Source organism: Balaenoptera physalus (assembly GCF_965194825.1).
Source record: "Balaenoptera physalus genome assembly, chromosome: 21".
Taxonomy (NCBI): domain Eukaryota; kingdom Metazoa; phylum Chordata; class Mammalia; order Artiodactyla; family Balaenopteridae; genus Balaenoptera; species Balaenoptera physalus.
In genome coordinates, this window is record NC_138902.1 from 35,435,463 (window position 1) to 35,454,087 (window position 18,625).

The 18,625-nt window shown below is 37.1% G+C and overlaps 1 protein-coding gene across 1 annotated transcript in view; it reads right to left on the reverse strand.

Annotated features, from left to right (window-relative positions):
* The window catches only part of CSMD1 (CUB and Sushi multiple domains 1), a gene marked incomplete at its 5' end in the record, with an annotated part of 1,822,885 nt that overhangs the window by 214,435 nt on the left and 1,589,825 nt on the right, over window positions 1-18,625 (reverse strand). The window contains 2 exons of the mRNA XM_082444064.1: window positions 6,718-6,856; window positions 11,983-12,174. Coding sequence (XP_082300190.1) covers window positions 6,718-6,856; window positions 11,983-12,174 — 331 coding nt within the window. The remainder of the gene's footprint in view (window positions 1-6,717; window positions 6,857-11,982; window positions 12,175-18,625) is intronic.

The following is an 18,625-nucleotide window of genomic DNA, read 5'->3' on the forward strand; positions in this document are numbered from 1 at the left end:
AAATGAATCCTTATAACATAGATATAGTATCTCTTCCCTATAACCATGATATTTCTAATGAAATACAGTTTGAAAGAATAGGGTTCAGAAGGGATGCATTCCCACTGGTATTTGATTTTTATGTGAATATTTTTAGTTTTAATAACATATAAAGTCACTGACAATTCTTAAAGTTAAAAAATATTTTCACTGACAATTCTTAAAGTTAAAATGTCACTGACAATTCTTAAAGTTAAAAAATATTTTTGTTTGATTTTACTTTTAAAATTGTAATTGCCTCTATTTGCTTAGATAATTTGGCCAATCATAGCAGTCCATACAATGGTACAAAGTATGGAAGTCAACTGTTTCACATCATTTCAGCTTGACTGGATATTCCAATTTTCTCTTCCCCCTCCCTCCCGCTCTTTCCCACTCTCTCTATTTCTCTCTCTGTCTCTGTCTCTCCTTATGTAAATACCCTAATAATTTCCAAAGTCTAACAATTAAAGCCCAAAGCTCTCAAGTGGGGTGCAGCTTTAAACGTCTCTGCCATTTATGATGAGAAGGATGATGATAGTCTGGGAACTTTAAAAATATACCTCCTCTCAAGTGACAGATTGAACTTCATTTACATGTCCAAGATCTCAGTGGGATCAGAATAAACAAACACACTAGACAGAGGTATTGATGTAATCCATTCTGACTTGCCCTCCTCTGTCCCTTCATCTCTAAATCAGGGCCTTTGGGGTCTTTAACGTGGACCGATCCATGCGGCTTCCACTCTCTTTCCTTTCCCTTGACAGCATATTTGTATACAGGGATGGAGAGAGTCAGGAGGTTTTATAATCACGAATGTGTGCTGTTGTTTAAGTGGCTTTAGTTTATCTGGATATTCAAGGGATAAAACGTGAACCCAAGGTCTTTCCAGAAGCTGCCCACTGCATTCTGAAGGATGTAGCACGGGGGACCACCAAGGACCCGATGTTAGTATGACATCTGGACCTGCATCGCGCCATCCCATTTCCTGTCAAGGTGCCCTCGCTCCATGTGAGGTCCTGAACACATTTATTCAAGGAATTTGTCAGAGGTTTCAGAGTCTGTTTATCTGACAAGTTCCCTGAAGTCAGAAATGAAGAAAAAGTAAAAGACTGGAGTGACTAAAGAGTGAGTAAAGAGGCCAAGAGGAACTGCATCAACCAAACAGAATTTGGTTGGAATAACAATTTTATTTGGAATAGTTTGCAAGGATGTTATTAGACTCTGGTCATGCTGTACCCCTGATAATTGGCATAACTAATTATTACGATAGATTATTTTTGAACATGGAAGTACGATCAGGCACAAACAAACATATTCTAACTACCCTCTCCTTTTGGATGTGCCGTCACACGCACATAGAAGTCTGAAGTGATATTTACAATTAATGACAGTTCCTTTGGTTAAATCCTGTCTTATTTCTACCTATACCAGATGCACAGATCTACAAGCCCCAATAATAGGCCAAAGTCTGGCCATGCTTTTAAACCAAATTTAATTTGAGTTCCAATGTGTGAGTCGCATCAGCCCCACAGTCTATAGAAGCCTGTGATAAAACACTCCTCCTCGAAGACCCCCCGAGTACCAGGGTGAGCCTTGAAGCTCATATGTGCTCAAGGTCATGTCATTCTTTGCCTTCCTTGTTAGTAATGCCGGGCTCCCCTCCCCTCTCCACACCTGACTGCAGTCACACTCTTTAAACAGTGCATCCTGGGAAGCCTGTATCAACACCAGCTTCTTTGACTGGGTCCTTGAGCATCCCTGTTCCCATCTGGTACTTCTGGCTTCCTCCTTCTTTCTACTAAGCAGATCTAGGAGCTGAGGTCCCAGGAAAACTCCCACCTGAGCATACACAAGTTGTCCATTCCTTAGAACATGTCACAGGTATGTGATTTTCTGTGACACCGGGTCAGCTAATGATTCCAAACTCTTAGAGTCGGAAGAAAACTTGAAGATTTTCTAGGTCAACTATCTTCCAGGGAAGTGCACAAAATTAAGTGAGAAAACTTCTTGTGTAAAACTGCCTTATATATTATATATTATTATGAACTGCACTTTGGGAACCTTGATAATGAGTCACCGTGACCCAAGGGAAGGTAGGAAACTCCTACGAAAAGGCTCTGTGTTCTCTAAAAGGCTTTTAATTGTTAATTTACTTTTAATCTCCTGGTAGCAGAGGTGTCTCCTGGTTTTAAGGAAGGTGCTACTAGAATTTAGCATTAACAAAACCCATAAAGATATTCAAAAATATAACCAGCAAACGTTCACAGCTTTTGTATAATAGCTGAGTGGCATAATAAGGTATTCATCATTTGGTAAATTTATAGCAGCTTGAGTAAATTCAGGAAATGATGGCTTATTAAACTACTTAAAATTCAGAATCACAGAGGTTTAAAATTATACTGACTCATATCTCATCAAGAGGAGAAAGTGAAGGAAGATAAGCAAAACCAGGCCTGAAATATTGATGCAAACATCTCAAGAAAAGAAACTTGTTCAACTGACAGATAAATAAATCTAATCAGACCACTTTGCCTTGGGGAGCGAAGAGACCAATAGGACAGTATATAGAATTACTTCTCTTTTAAAACACCACTTCATTTAGTTCAAAAATCAAAATGTGAATTTGGAAAAGATCATGGGATTTAGAAAAATTCAATTATTTATACCATATATTAATAATGTGAGAGTTCTGTGGAATTTATATTTATAATATAATCATATTATATTATGACTTGAACTTTTACCATTTAGTGTAGCAGAAAGAAGTTAGCATTTTTTTTAAAGGACTAATTGTTTATTAAATCAGACTTTACAGTAATGAAATTTGGGGAACTTTTGTTTTCAGAGTTCTACCAAGTCTTGACTACCTTAATTTATTTATTTTTATTTTTTATTTATGGCTGTGTTGGGTCTTCGTTTCTGTGCGAGGGCTTTCTCCAGTTGTGGCAAGCGGGGGCCACTCTTCATCGCGATGCGTGGACCTCTCACTATCGCGGCCTCTCTTGTTGCAGAGCACAGGCTCCAGATGCGCAGGCTCAGTAATTGTGGCTCACGGACCTAGTTGCTCCGCGGCATGTGGGATCTTCCCAGACCAGGGCTCGAACCCGTGTCCCCTGCATTGGCAGGCAGACTCTCAACCACTGCGCCACCAGGGAAGCCCCAAGTCTTGACTATCTTAATGATAATAACAATACTACCTTTGGGAATGTCTGATAGGATGTACTATGGAAATGAATTAGCGCTCACGCATTAAGAGAAATATTAGACATCAATGAGAAATTATACTGAGTATATCTGTATCACTTTATTATCACTTTTCTTTGAAAATTCTGTAAATTAAGCCCTCTCATGTGGAACACACTGTGTGCAAGGTAGTATTTAAAAGCAATTCTTGCCACATCATGTGTATCCTAACGCAAGTAGAATGCTGAAAAGCAAAATAATCTATTTCCATTTTTGTCATGCAGCCTGATGTAGTACCTGTTAGACACAAGACCTCAGGCTTTGCTAGATGTAAAACTGAAGACCCCTGAAGGGATAAATGAAGTAATCTTTAGGTATGACATTTAAAGTCTTATTAGGGACTTCCCTGGTGGTGCAGTGGTAAAGAATCCACCTGCCAGTGCAGGGGACACAAGTTCGAGCCCTGGTCCGGGAAGATCCTACATGTCGTGGAGCAACTAAGCCCATGCACCACAACTACTGAGCCTATGCACCTAGAGCCCACGAACCACAACTACTGAGCCCGCATACCTAGAGCCCGTGCTCTGCAACAAGAGAAGCCACCGCAATGAGAAGCCCACACACCGCAATGAAGAGTAGCCCCCGCTCACCGCAACTAGAGAAAGCCCGCACACAGCAACAAAGACCCAATGCAGCCAAAAATAAATAAATAAGTAAGTAAGTCCAGAGGAGCTCCACAGGCGAATTCTATCAAACAGTTAGAGAAGAGCTAATACCTATCCTTCTCAAACTCTTCCTCATTCTATGAGGCCACCATCACCCTGATACCAAAACCAGACAGAGATGTCACAAAAAAAGAAAACTACAGGCCAATATCACTGATAAACATAGATGCAAAAATCCTCAACAAAATACTAGCAAACAGAATCCAACAGCACATTAAAAGGATCATACACCATGATCAAGTGGAGTTTATCCCAGGAATGCAAGGATTCTTCAATATATGCAAATCAATCAATGTGATAAATCATATTAACACATTGAAGGAGAAAAACCATATGATCATCTCAACAGATGCAGAGAAAGCTTTCGACAAAATTCAACACCCATTTATGATAAAAACCCTCCAGAAAGTAGGCATAGAGGGAACTTATCTCAACATAATAAAGGCCATATATGACAAACCCACAGCCAACATCGTTCTCAATGGTGAAAAACTGAAACCATTTCCACTAAGATCAGCAACAAGACAAGGTTGCCCACTCTCACCACTATTATTTAACATAGTTTTGGAAGTTTTAGCCACAGCAATCAGAGAAGAAAAAGAAATAAAAGGAATCCAAATCGGAAAAGAAGAAGTAAAGCTGTCACTGTTTGCAGATAACATGATAGTATACATAGAGAATCCTAAAGATGCTACCAGAAAACTACTAGAGCTCATCAATGAATTTGGTAAAGTAGCAGGATACAAAATTAATGCACAGAAATCTCTTGCATTCTTATACACTAATGATAAAAAATCTGAAAGTGAAATTAAGAAAACACTCCCATTTACCACTGCAACAAAAAGAATAAAATATCTAGGAATAAACCTACCTAAGGGACAAAAGACCTGTATGCAGAAAATTATAAGACACTGATGAAAGAAATTAAAGATGATACAAATAGATGGAGAGATATACCATGTTCTTAGATTGGAAGAATCAACATTGTGAAAACGACTATACTACCCAAAGCAATCTACAGATTCAATGCAATCCCTATCAAAGTACCACTGGCATTTTTCACAGAACTAGAACAAAAAATTTCACAATCTGTATGGAAAACACAAAAGACCCCGAATAGCCAAAGCAATCTTGAGAAAGAAGAACGGAGCTGGAGGAATCAGGCTCCCTGACTTCAGACTACACTACAAAGCTACAGTAATCAAGAGAGTATGGTACTGGCACAAAAACAGAAATATAGATCAATGGAACAGGATAGAAAGCCCAGAGATAAACCCACGCACATATGGTCACCTTATCTTTGATAAAGCAGGCAAGAATATACAGTGGAGAAAAGACAGCCTCTTCAATAAGTGGTGCTGGGAAAACTGGACAGCTACATGTAAAAGAAGGAAATTAGAACACTCCCTAACACCATACACAAAAATAAACTCAAAATGGATTCAAGACCTAAATGTAAGGCCAGACACTATCGAACTCTCAGAGGAAAACATAGGCAGAAAACTCCATGACATAAATCACAGCAAGATCCTTTTTGACTCACCTCCTAGAGAAATGGAAATAAAAACAAAAATAAACAAATGGGACCTAATGAAACTTAAAAGCTTTTGCACAGCAAAGGAAAACATATGACGAAAAGACAACCCTCAGAATGGGAGAAAATATTTGCAAATGAAGCAACTGACAAAGGATTAATCTCCAAAATTTACAAGCAGCTCATGCAGCTCAATATCAAAGAAACAAACAACCCAATCCAAAAATGGGCAGAAGACCTAAATAGACTTTTCTCCAAAGAAGATATACAGATTGCCAACAAACACATGACAGAACGCTCAACATCATTAATCATTAGAGAAATGCAAATCGAAACTACAATGAGATATCATCTCACACCAGTCAGAATGGCTATCATCAAAAATTCTACAAACAATTAATGCTGGAGAGGGTGTGGAGAAAAGGGAACCCTCTTGCACTGTTAGTGGGAATGTAAATTGATACAGCCACTATGGAGAACAGTATGGAGGTTCCTTAAAAAATTAAAAATAGAACTACCATATGACCCAGCAATCCCACTACTGGGCATATACCCTGAGAAAATCATAATTCAAAGAGTCATATACCAAAATGTTCACTGCAGCTCTATTTACAATAGCCAGGACATGGAAGCAACCTAAGTGTCTATCAACAGATGAATGGATAAAGAAGATGTGGCACATATATACAATGGAATATTACTCAGCCATAAAAAGAAACAAAATTGAGTTATTTGTAGTGAGGTGGATGGACCTAGAGTCTGTCATACAGAGTGAAGTAAGTCAGAAAGAGAAAAACAAATACCGTATGCTAACACATATATATGGAATCTAAAAAAAAAAAAAAAAAAAGTGATCTGAAGAACCTAGGGGCAAGACGGGAATAAAGACACAGACCTACTAGAGAATGGACTTGAGGACATGGGGAGGGGGAAGGGTAAGCTGGGACAAAGTGAGAGAGTGGCATGGACATATATACACTACCAAATGTAAAATAGATAGCTAGTGGGAAGCAGCCACATAGCACAGGGAGATCAGCTCCGTGCTTTGTGACCACCTAGAGGGGTGGGATAGGGAGGGTGGGAGGGAGACGCAAGAGGGAAGAGATTTGGGAACATATGTATACGTATAACTGAATCACTTTGTTATAAAGCAGAAACTTACACACCATTGTAAAGCAATTATACTCCAATAAAGATGTTAAAAAAAAAATAAGTAAGTCCTACTTAAAGGAGGTAGTCCATAAGAGATGGTACCTTTTGAATATCAAGGCGATGACGAAGTCTGGGTTCACCTTTATTCTCCAGTCACACTCTTTCCCGGGAGGATAGGGCTGCGGGTAGTTGGGGGACAGGATGACGCCGGCCGGGCCGGTCAGATTCCCACCACATGCCGCTGTCACAGGAGAGGAAGGTTCAGGGGAGAGAAGCATGCTGGTCAGTGTGAAAGGAGACAGCACAGGGTTCATCGAAGACACTGCGTACTGGGTTCTTAAACAACTACCCAGTGGAAATTTTAAGACCCAGAAGGTCTGTACATGTTTTTATGTGATTGTTACCAAATTTTATATAATATTCCACTCCATTTTTAAGGAGGATTTTCAATGCTGACAAATGAAATTTACTTCCTATAATTTAAAACTTTACCCAGTTAAACTGAACAGATTACCTGAATCCTTCACACTATAAATACATGAAAACAAACCTGCACAGGAAAAAAAAATCCCCATGAATATCATTTTATGGTTGTGTCAATTCTTTGCTCATTTCTTATGGTTTACAAAGTCATTGCTTACTTATTCTAAAAAGTTTGCTTCAGTGGCGTAATGATCATCCATCTTCTGTTCACTCTTGTAACTCTAAGCCTAGCACAGTTTTTGATCATAAGTATGCAGGAAATATGTGTTGAATAAATGAATATGTGTTATTTCGTATATTTCTCACAGTCCCCTGCTATACGTAGGGCTCAGATATCTTCCCCACATTTCAAAATAACAAAACTAACAGGTAAAGTTTTGGTGATATCTGGGGATAGATGTCCAAGAGGAGGCTGAGCAGGAACTTAAACCCCTAAAAATATTATTTCATCACACTATTTAGAATGTTACTATCAGGAAGAAGCACTTCAGATGACAGTAATAAATTTAGTTTGTTTCTGCAGTCATTAATTTTTAATTACATGTGTTTACATTTGTATTAGTTAAGGCAACGATTATGTAGTTTATTGTTGTTAATAGGCAAGACAGTCTTCATTCTTGAACCTGAAAATGTTTAGGACTGCTTTATTTAATAGATAACGTTTCTGTTAAAGCTTCCATGCTGTGGAAGGTACTAAAACAATGCAAAATTCACATTAATATGCTAGGTTTAAGGTTCTTCATATCAAATATTGTGAATTGTCTCCAAGTTGTTCTTAAAAAATCACCCTGATTAAATTATACTGTTCCCTCTAAACTGTATACCTTATTTCACTTCATTGATCATGTATATATTCAGGGATAAAAATAAGTAGAGAAGGAAATATGCTAATTGCTGATAATTTCCACACACATACACAAGGACATTTTTGAAAATAAGATGAAGATTACACACTTTATAATTTTCTGATATGAATGTGTCTTTAAATACTCACTTAACATTCCTGAAACTTAACTTTCCATAAGAAAAAATATAACAAATCCCAAGACTCTTTGTTATAACTTCCGTCTCATCTAAGGCAAACTCTGAGTAATATCACAGGAAATATTTATAATAAGTTCTTACAGATATACTCTCAAGAGCAATACGATATAACTTTCTTCAAAATGATTAAAACCACATTTTCCATAGTATGCAGTTTTATTTTAATAAATGATGTGGAGACAATCGGCTAAGCGGCTCTCACAGGACGTGGCCTCCCCCGGAACCGAGCAGATGCTGACAGCCTGGAGTATGAGAAGCCTGGACAAACGGCAGAGGTGGCGCTGAGGTGGGGAAAGAGGTACCTGAGGGCCTCAGGTTATGCTACTCCACTCAGGTTTTAAAAGAAGAAACATGACAGATTCAGGGCACCGGGTACAAGGGTACCACCAGCAGGAAGAGTTCAGGGATGAGACTCAAATATTAATTGAAAAGAAACAAAGGTCAGATCCTGTCTTATTCATACTGGTCCCAGGTGGCATTTTCAAATGAGGTTATTTAAAGGCTTAAAGTGGAATTAAGGAGGACCGTCTTGCTGGGTTTGTTCTCTCTTTGGTGGGGAATTCTTCATTTTAGCTTCATCAGGTTTTCATTAGAAAGCTTGCAAAATGTTTTGGATAGGATTACGTTTAGTACAAAATGCAATTCAGACGCTCTAGAAATTCTCCAGAGGGAATGGACATAGAGACAAAATCCACAAACTCATATCAATCCACAGTTCCTTATTTGAAACCCTTAGGGTGGACCCTCCTGACATACACGGTAGCACGTTCATCCACTAAGGTTTGCAGCGGTACTGTTTAACTAGACACATTACTATTTCCACACCAGAACATTTCAATGTTCACACGATTAAGTGGGATAAATAGCCACAAAATAGTTACCCTGTAGATCAGGGCAGGATGGTGCCACCAAATAAGTTTTTGCAAACTTGGAATGCATTATTGCTTTGCAGAGCTCTTTAGAATTTGAACTTGGACAAAAGGTATTGTGGGCTATATGAGAAAACTGAAACTGTGGAGATGTTCAAGGGACACTTTACTCAGAATCAGAAAGTACTGAGTGTCTTCTGGTCCAGAGAATCGGTCTTTTAAGACTCAGTTCCAGAAGGAGGTGCCTCCATCGCTGGAGTCCTTTGTGAAGTGAAAGAAGTGAGGCATCCAAGCAAATTACAGGGCAGATTAGCAGCAAATCACAGGGCAGATAAGCAGCAAATGACAAGGCAGATTAGCAGCAAATGACAAGCTGGTGAGAATATGAGTAACATATAAACAGGTGAGTGGTTAAGAGATTTTATAAAAGGGAGTGAATGGGAAAGAACAGCAAATAGGAGGAAAAAATACACTAAGAATAAAATGGAAAAAAGAAATTAGCCAGTCAACAGGAAAGAGCAAATTCAAGTGGTCAATAAGAATACGAAATTAAAAACAGTTCATCCTCATTTTTAATATAAAATGCCAATTAAAACTCCAAGGAATCTTCACTTCCTGCCCATATTATAAGATTAAGAAATATCACATAGTGTCTTTTCTGAGTTGGGGAAAATAAACAATCATGCTGACGGTGACGTAAATTGGTGCAACCTTTCTGAAAAAGTTTTGAAAACTCCAGAAATACCTAAGTTTGTAGAAATATGCCATTCATAAATAATCATGGATGTGTTTTGCAACAAGTGTTCATGTCAGCAATTTTCGTGAAAGGGAAAAGGCTGAAACACCTAACCGTACATTGAGGAGGGATTAGTGGAATCAATATTGGTCAATACTGATCCAAACAGAGAAAGACTGTGCAGGCATAAAACTTAATTAGTAAAAAATACATAATAACACAAAAGATACTCATCGTGTACCAGTAAGTAAAAAGTGTAATTTACAAAATAATCATTCAGGGTGCTATCATTTAAAAAATTTTTAAAATAGATTATATATACATAAAATAATTATGAAGCTTACTTATGCATGTTTATGCTAATAGTAGTTGCCTTCAGGTAAAAAGGTGACAGTGTTTTTTTCCTCTTTTTTCTTAACTGTAGCTTATAAAACTTCTGCAAAAACATACTATGTTTAATAAGAAAAAAGCAAAAAAATAAAAATAAAAAATGTCCGTATTAGCAGAACAGAATGTAGATGAGTGCTAATACATGACCATGCTCTAAGGGATGAGTATTGTACAGAGGCATAATCTCACTGCTGGGGCAAAATATGTTTACAATGTGATAAAAAGATATTGTTCACTTATTCCCAAATACGTATTTTCCATGTTTGTGTTATGTAATACCTGTATGTGGGTGGTTCTGTTGCCAACAGAACTGATATTCAATGGCCTGGGAGTGATCTTGGCTTATTTTTGGAGCTGATATTCAAGACAGATAAAGTGTTACTGATTTTCGTTGCTGAGAACTGGTTTATCTAGTCGCTGATTAAAATTAGGTAACTAAGAGATGACCCCCAAAAAAATATAGATTATTTGGAAAGGTGGTCAAATTTCACAATGAATGGTTTATATGAATGTCAACCAAGAAATTACCTTCAAGAGACTGACTGGTAGTTGTATTGCTTTTTAATGTACTCCTCCATAAGCTTAAATTCATGCAAATTGGAAAAAAAATGTGCCTCTCCTGATTTAAAAATAGAATAATGGTTTAAAATGATGGTTGCATTTATAGGTAATTACTCCACTTTAAAAAAGGAACACGTAGAAATCTGGCACATCTCCTGATGACTCAGCTTGAGGTAAAATGCGACTGTGCTCACAAAAGTCACGGAATGTACGTGCAGCACAGAACACTGCATAAACAGGGTAGCTCTCTGACAGGGCTGAACATGCTAATAAGAAGAGCTATCAGTTCTCATCTGTCTTCAGAATCCTGCAAGCACTCTGTAATAAGTTAAGAGTTGCATATTATAGCTCCACAGGACCACTGAGAATCCCTTATGACAATAAAAATCATTTTAAATCACAAAATTCCCTCAAGGTCACCTGATGCAAAATGGCCCATTAACTCTGTGCATATCACTTCATTATCACTTCCTCTCTTTGCAGATTAATTCAATTTTATATTTTTCAAACAGATTATAAGGAAGTACAAATTACACTGTGACAGTTCATTAAAATTAAGTTTCTTTTAAAAATTAAGATGGGATACCATACAGAGGTATTTATGGTAAAATATTTAATTGAGTGAAGGGACAATCTAATGTAATTACTATTTTATATATAAATATGTCGTGCCCTAAAACCATATTTGTGATAGACTATCTTGGATATTGGTTATTCAAACTAAAGTCTGCAAGTGAATTGTTCTCTCTTCAATAAGGTCAAATTATAGAATTCTAGTAAATTTTAGAAAGAAGTCTCTCCTTTTATCTTTATATTGACATAAACAGTGTAATTTCTAGTTTTTAGGATTCTATTAAAAATGTACCGCTATTACGAAAAATCTTCTAAAAAGAGAACACACTTTTTACTGAGTAGGTTTTGCTTAAGGGCACGTTTCTATATTAAAGATGAGAACGACAATGGTAGAGTTATGAATTTTCAGCCACACGGAATTTTAAATTACAGTAATTTGATTGATCCATATTTTTACGAGATTTCTTAAGGATAGGAAATGTTAGATAAATGTCAATTACCATACATTAAGTAAACTACTTCCTTTACCTCACCTAATAAAATAAAGTTTAAAGGTTTGTAATAAAATTTCAATATAATCTCGGGGAACCAGAGGGCATGTAAGAAACTCTTGAGAAATACTTCTGAAGAATAATACATTCACAGAGCAATTTTAATGATAACATGCATTCCTTCCCAAATATAAAATTTCTATTTTCTGTTGCACAATACCTATGCACGTAGGAGGGTCTGGTTGCCAAAAGAATCGGTTATTCAGCTGCACACAAGTGATTTTAGCTTGTCCTTGGAGCTGGTACCCAGGGTCACACTGGAAGGTGATGGTATCTCCCGGCTCTCTGCTGTCCCCATAGCGGGTGCCATTTTGAGGTATACCTGGGTCGTTGCAGGTAGACGCGATGGATGCTAGAAAGAAGGGACAACATCACGTCAATGACTGGAAACACGATCCCTGCACTCTTATAGACGTAGAGCCCTTGTGGGCTGAAGCGCTCTCGATCTGCGTTAATGAATCACTGTCCACACATGAACGTAAGAAAAGAAGCTTTTTTTTCCCTCAGGAATACATTCAAGAGCATGCATCTTGACTACGCTTCCTTTGAACAGATTCTAGCAAAATCTTCATGAAAATTCAACCAATTATGGAATATATTAAGGATTTCTGTATCATGCTATGCACATACACACACATTCCCCTTTGATCGTCTCATTGACAATATTTTAATGAAAATACATGCCACAATTTAAATAATTTAAGAATACCAATCTCAAGGAACCTTGAGGAAAACATAATAGGATAAATTCCCTTTGGTCAGTGCGTTCCCACTTCACAACCAGCTACGCTGAACTAAACTCTCTTAAACTGTTTGGTCCAAAAACACCTTTAGTTATTTAAAGATATTTTTAATTCTCCTTTAATCCTAAAGAATATTTTTACCGAGTTTATAGTTTAGGATAGTTGTTGTTGTCCTTGTTTTCCCCTCAATACTGTTAAGAAATTATCCCACTTCTTCTGCCTTCCAGTTTTCCTACTTAATCTCACAGTCTGAAACTACTTTAAGATCATCTTTTTGTCTTTGATGTCCTAACATTTCACAATATGATGTCTATGTATGAATTTTCTTTATTTCTAAGGAAATAAAAGTTTTGCAATATTATGTGTATGTATGAACCTCCTTTTATTAACCCTGCTTGGAATCATTTGAAGTTTTGAATCTGAGGATTAAGCCACTATCTTGTCAAATATCAGCTCTCTCCTATTATCTCTGTTCCTCTCTTATGAATTAAAATTTGACAAAAGTCTCTATCCTCTGTGTCTCAACTTTTCATTTTTAAATCATTTTTTAATCTTCGTTCCATTTTCTGGGTAATTTTTTAGACTATCTTCCTATCACAATCTTCTCTCCATCTGCATCAAATTTATTATTTTATCATGTTGTTGAGTTTTAAACTTTCTTTCATTGTGCTTTTCTGTTAGTTAGCATTTTTCAAATATCTTTAGCCATTTATACAGTATATTGTTCCCTACTCATATTTTTATTCTCTTTTACTTTTTAAACTCTTACAGTCTGATCTGATAATCATTCCAATATCTCATGGAATCTAAGGTGCCTCTGAGTTTTGAATTTGCACTTCTGTTTTTGGAACTTCACTTGCAATAATTCTTTTGAAGGTGTGTTTATCCAGAGGGGATTCTCATTTGACTTTACCATGTGCCTGGAACACAAGAAGCCTTCTACCTCTTTAAAAAAAAAATCTCTGTTGAGGCATTTTGGACCACAGAAATGGCATGAATTTATCTATAAGCTAGTTTGAAACCTGCTTGTGGTTATGAGTTGCCTATATCTGTGCCTGTTTCTATACCTATATCTATATCCATATTTGTCTGTCTCTCTCCTATCTATTATCTATCATCTATCATGTATCTATTATCTATCATCTATCTATTATCTATTATCTATCATCTATTGTCTATTATCTATCATCTATTATCTGTTTATCATCTATGTATATCTATCTATCATCTATTATCTATCACCTATCTATCTATCTATTATCTATCTATCTATTATCTATCTATCTCTACCATCTATCTATTCTCCCTTATAGTGAGAGTAGGACCTCCCCCCTTTGGAGTTCTAGCAGTATATGAGGGTCTCCAATTACATTTCCAATACTGGAAAGATCTTAGACCTTGTTTCCTATTCTTTCAGCCCACAGACTCTCAAAATGGAAGCTCAGTGTCACCAGGGACCAACTGATAGATGCTCCCAGGGCAAAGCCAACTTCTGAACTTCATGACCTTTCTGCATTTCACATTATTTTGGTGACTCTCAGGATTCCTCATATTCTTGCAGTTTCAGTGATACATTTTAAAAGGCTAAAAATAATTGTATTCAACACCTTTGACATCTTTTCAGTGGATGTGTTTCCAGAGAACATACTTTACTGTAATACTGGACACTGCAGACATTTCAGTTCTGTCTTAATCCCACAGCATGATGGCTGGCTTGTCATACCTGTCATCCTTGTTACTATTATTATTATTAGTGTTCTGAGTAGGTGAATTTTACTTGGAAGCAGAATTCTCAGTAGATATCAAAAAGAAAGGAAGCATTTGGGATTCCATGTAGTTTTTTCAATGGGAAGAGAGCAGGAAATGCCATATCAGAGTCACTGAGGAAGATCCTTTTAGCTTCCACTCTCCTCCCATTACCTGCAAAGATTAGAATGCAGGGTGGAAAGCAAGCACATTTCCCCAAACGAAGACCAGGACAGCAGTAGAATGCAGAATGGACCCAAGGACACAAAGCTTCTAGTTAGAAACTCAGAAGTGTCACACCCATAAGCTGCAAATTTTTATAATATAGAACAGCAATTATAGTATTCAGTCACCAGAATCATAGCCCATCATGGCCATCACCTAGGCAACAGAATACTGCTTCCACTGAACTAGTATTTTACAAACGATCTTGAGTTTACTATTTGAGTAATTAAAGAATCTAAGCTCTACCTGTGCTCTACCTTTGCTGAGATTTCTCTAGACTCCAGAAAAAAACATAAGCAAATCCTATTGTACATTTACAATCTTGTCCATTGGACTGAATTTCACATCCCCAAAAGAAACTTCATTCTTTCCTCAAGCAAGTGGGCACATGGATGATTAAATATTCATTTCCAAGTGAGAATTAATTTAATTTAGCATTAAAATAATGAAAAAATAAATATATAGTATTAAAACAGCTAATTGTCTATTATTAAACAGTGGTATTCTTAGTAAACACCCATAGCAATATTTATATGATAAATAAGTATGTAGTATTAAAATAATTTAAAAATAAACCTTTAGACGAAAAGCCAAGGAGATCATAGATAAGTCTCATTGCAATTGTTAAAACAAAGATATGTTTTATTACTTCTCTTTCCCAATTTTTATTCAATATTCATTAAAAGCAAAAACACACATTACTCAATAAAGAAGCTTTACACAAAGATGCACAGATTTTGTACATGAATAAGAATTTCAACAGGCATACGAGCCTTGCAAAAACAAGTGTTCTGTAGAACACTTTTCTATAGGTTATTAAAGGTGTTTGGTCAAACAAGACGGGCAAATACTGTATACTCTAGCTCCCTCCTGTAGATCCCTGTTGTACATCAGGGATTAAAGGCTCAGAGAAACCCTACAGTAACGAAACTAAAAAAAAAAAAGTTTAATCCAGTGTATTCTAAATGTATGTTATCATAGAGCATGTTTTTCTCAACAAATTTCTTCAAACCCTTCCAAATAAAGATCCACAGAATTATCAGTATATAAAACACAGGCTTGTACTAAGGGTTATATGTCCTTTAATGGTATGAGGTTTAATTCAGTTTTGGAAGAAGTTTCTACTTCTAAAGCAAATTTTCATTTGGCATATCTGTAATAATAATAATAGAGTATGCCATTAAAAAGTTATAAAATAAAAATAAAAAGTTCTTAGGGTAATCTAGATTGGATTAAAAATACAAAAACAGTAAGACGACTTTAGGGGAAGACAAAACCATTTTAAACAATGCAGTGGGAAATACATTGGTTGGGTGTTTGAAATAAATGCCATTTTATTTTCCCCCAGTTACAAACCGTGGAAAGATGTTTTCTGGTAAAGGCAATAAAGCTTATTTGGAGACTAATATGAGAGCCCCCAACCAAAGACATTTCTTTGGGGTCAGAAATTGCTTTTTCACCTTCAGGGTCACACAGAGTTATGGACGAGGCAGGCACTCACTTCCTTTTTATGATTGTTTTCTTTTACGTGCCACATGTTTCTTGCACTCAATTTTCTCTTAAACGTTTTTTTCTTCAAATGGGATTTTGGTGACTGAATCATTCCAGTTTATTGCCATAAAAAGGAAAACAATATTTTTAGTTGCATCAGTCTTATCCCTCTATCACCTTAGAAGAAGAAGATACTATTCCTGAGGTGATGGATATTGTGTTTTTCAATTTCCCCAGGGGTTCCCTGGACTATTTCAAGTCATAAAGAACCTTCCACAGGCCCAGTGGGATCTAAGGGACATCGCTACTCCTTGTCTCTGAATCCAGAACCGTTTCGATGGGCTTGAGCGATCTGAACCTGTGCTCCACTTAGCGTGAGAGCCACGGACCTGACGTTTTTGTTTGCAAGAGGCAGCAATGGTGGTGGAGAACCATTGTATCATAAGAATTGCAATGGACACAAATTTATTTCCAATGGGATAAAGTCATTTTTGACACTGGAGACTTTATGGAATATATACATATTAAAATAATATGCAAAGTTGTGTTCTTTTTTTATTCTAAAAAATTGTGCATTTGGGACATGTCCTATTAACTGTATCAAGTCCTCCTTGCATCTTTTTTATTTTTATTTTTTAAAATAAATTTATTTACTTATTTGTTTGTTTTTGGCTGTTTTGGGTCTTTGTTGCTGCGCGCGGGCTTTCTCTGGTTGCAGTGAGCGGGGGCTACTCTTCGTTGTGGTGCGCAGGCTTCTCACTGCGGTGGCTTCTCTTGTTGCGGAGCGTGGGCTCTAGGCGCGGGGGCTTCAGTAGTTGTGGCACACGGGCTTAGTTGCTCTGTAGCATGTGGGATCTTCCCGGACCAGGGCTCGAATCCGTGTCCCCTGAATTGGCAGGTGGATTCTTAACTACTGTGTCACCAGGGAAGCCCCTGCATGTTTTTTAAACATCATTTAAAAGTATATTTATCGGGCTTCCCTGGTGGTGCAGTGGTTGAGAATCCGCCTGCCAATGCAGGGGACACGGGTTCGGGCCCTGGTCTGGGAAGATCCCACATGCCACGGAGCAATTGGGCCCGTGAGCCACAACTACTGAGCCTGCGCGTCTGGAGCCTGTGCTCCGCAACGGGAGAGGCCGCGATAGTGAGAGGCCCGCGCACCGCGATGAAGAGTGGCCCCCGCTCGCCACAACTAGAGAAAGCCCTCGCACAGAAACGAAGACCCAACACAACCAAAAATAAATAAATAAATAAATAAATAAATTTATTAAAAAAAAAAAAATAGTAAGGGCCAATCCAAAGTACCTATCAGCTAATATTTCTAAAAAAAAAAAAAAAAAAAGTGTATTTATCAACTGTGTTATTAGTTCATAGAAGTAAAGTTTGCTTAGTGTACATTTATTATCTTAAAACACCCTTTCATAACATAACCTCCACAGAGAGAATGCTTACCACGTATATGGAAAAACATATAAAGCGACACCAATACGCTCCATATCAGAAGCAGAGATATCTAATAGTCAGATCTTAACCTGCATATTAAGTTTTCATGTTCTTGAGTTAAGAAAATTGAATTAACTCTTTATGCACGTGGTCAGGTTATCATTTTCTCTGAAAAGTTGCTCTTTGGGGTTAGATCATAGCACTGAATAGGGAAATCTCCTTCTGGAAGGTCACTGACTGTATTTGACAGGATAGACATGAACCAGCCGTCAGAACTCTGTCACGTGTGCACCAGCGCTTCGGTGGCTGGAAAAGGTTTAGGAAACACACAGAAAAGAGGAACCTCAAGTCATCCAACGGGTGCTTCCACTCAATCCCAGACTCCAAATTAAAGAAAGGAGGTGTGAATTCTACCAAGTTCCGCTTAATTCAGTCGACATTCCTCCTCTCCTTCCTGACAATGACAAAGTGCTTCAGGAACTGGAGACATGGAGTTTTCTGAGATCTTCCGAGATCAAAAGCAGAGCTGCTGGCTGCTCAAATGCACATTGCACAAATCCCTCTCCTGGGCTTCAAAAGTAACACACAGTGCTGGGGAAAGAGCCTTGACACAAGTCTCATATCTTACACAAAAGTTCTTTCACAGTTGATCACATTTAAATACCAAAGGTAAAACTATAAAACTTTTAGAAAAACTTTTAGGAGAAAATCTTTGGGATTTCAGGCTAGGCAAGGACATGACAACAAGAGCATGTTCTATAAAAAGCAAAAATTAATAAACTTCATCAAAATTTAAAAAATTTTCTCCAAGAAAGACTTTGTTAATAGGATGAATAGACAAGCTAAAGACCAAGAGAAAAAGTTTAAAAGCCACATATCTGACAAAGGACTAGTATCTAAAATATATTGAGAATGTTGAAGATGCAAAAAAATAAAATAAAATAAAAACATGAAAATACCCAACCAGAAAACAGGCAAAAGGCATGAAAAAGCATGTCACTGAAGAGAATGTACAGATGGCAAATAAGTATGTGAAAAGATGTTCAAAATCATTAGCCATTAGGGAAATGCACAGAGATATCACTACATACCTATTAGTGCAGCTAATGATATCACATATAGAGACAACATCAAATGATGGTGAGGATGCAGACA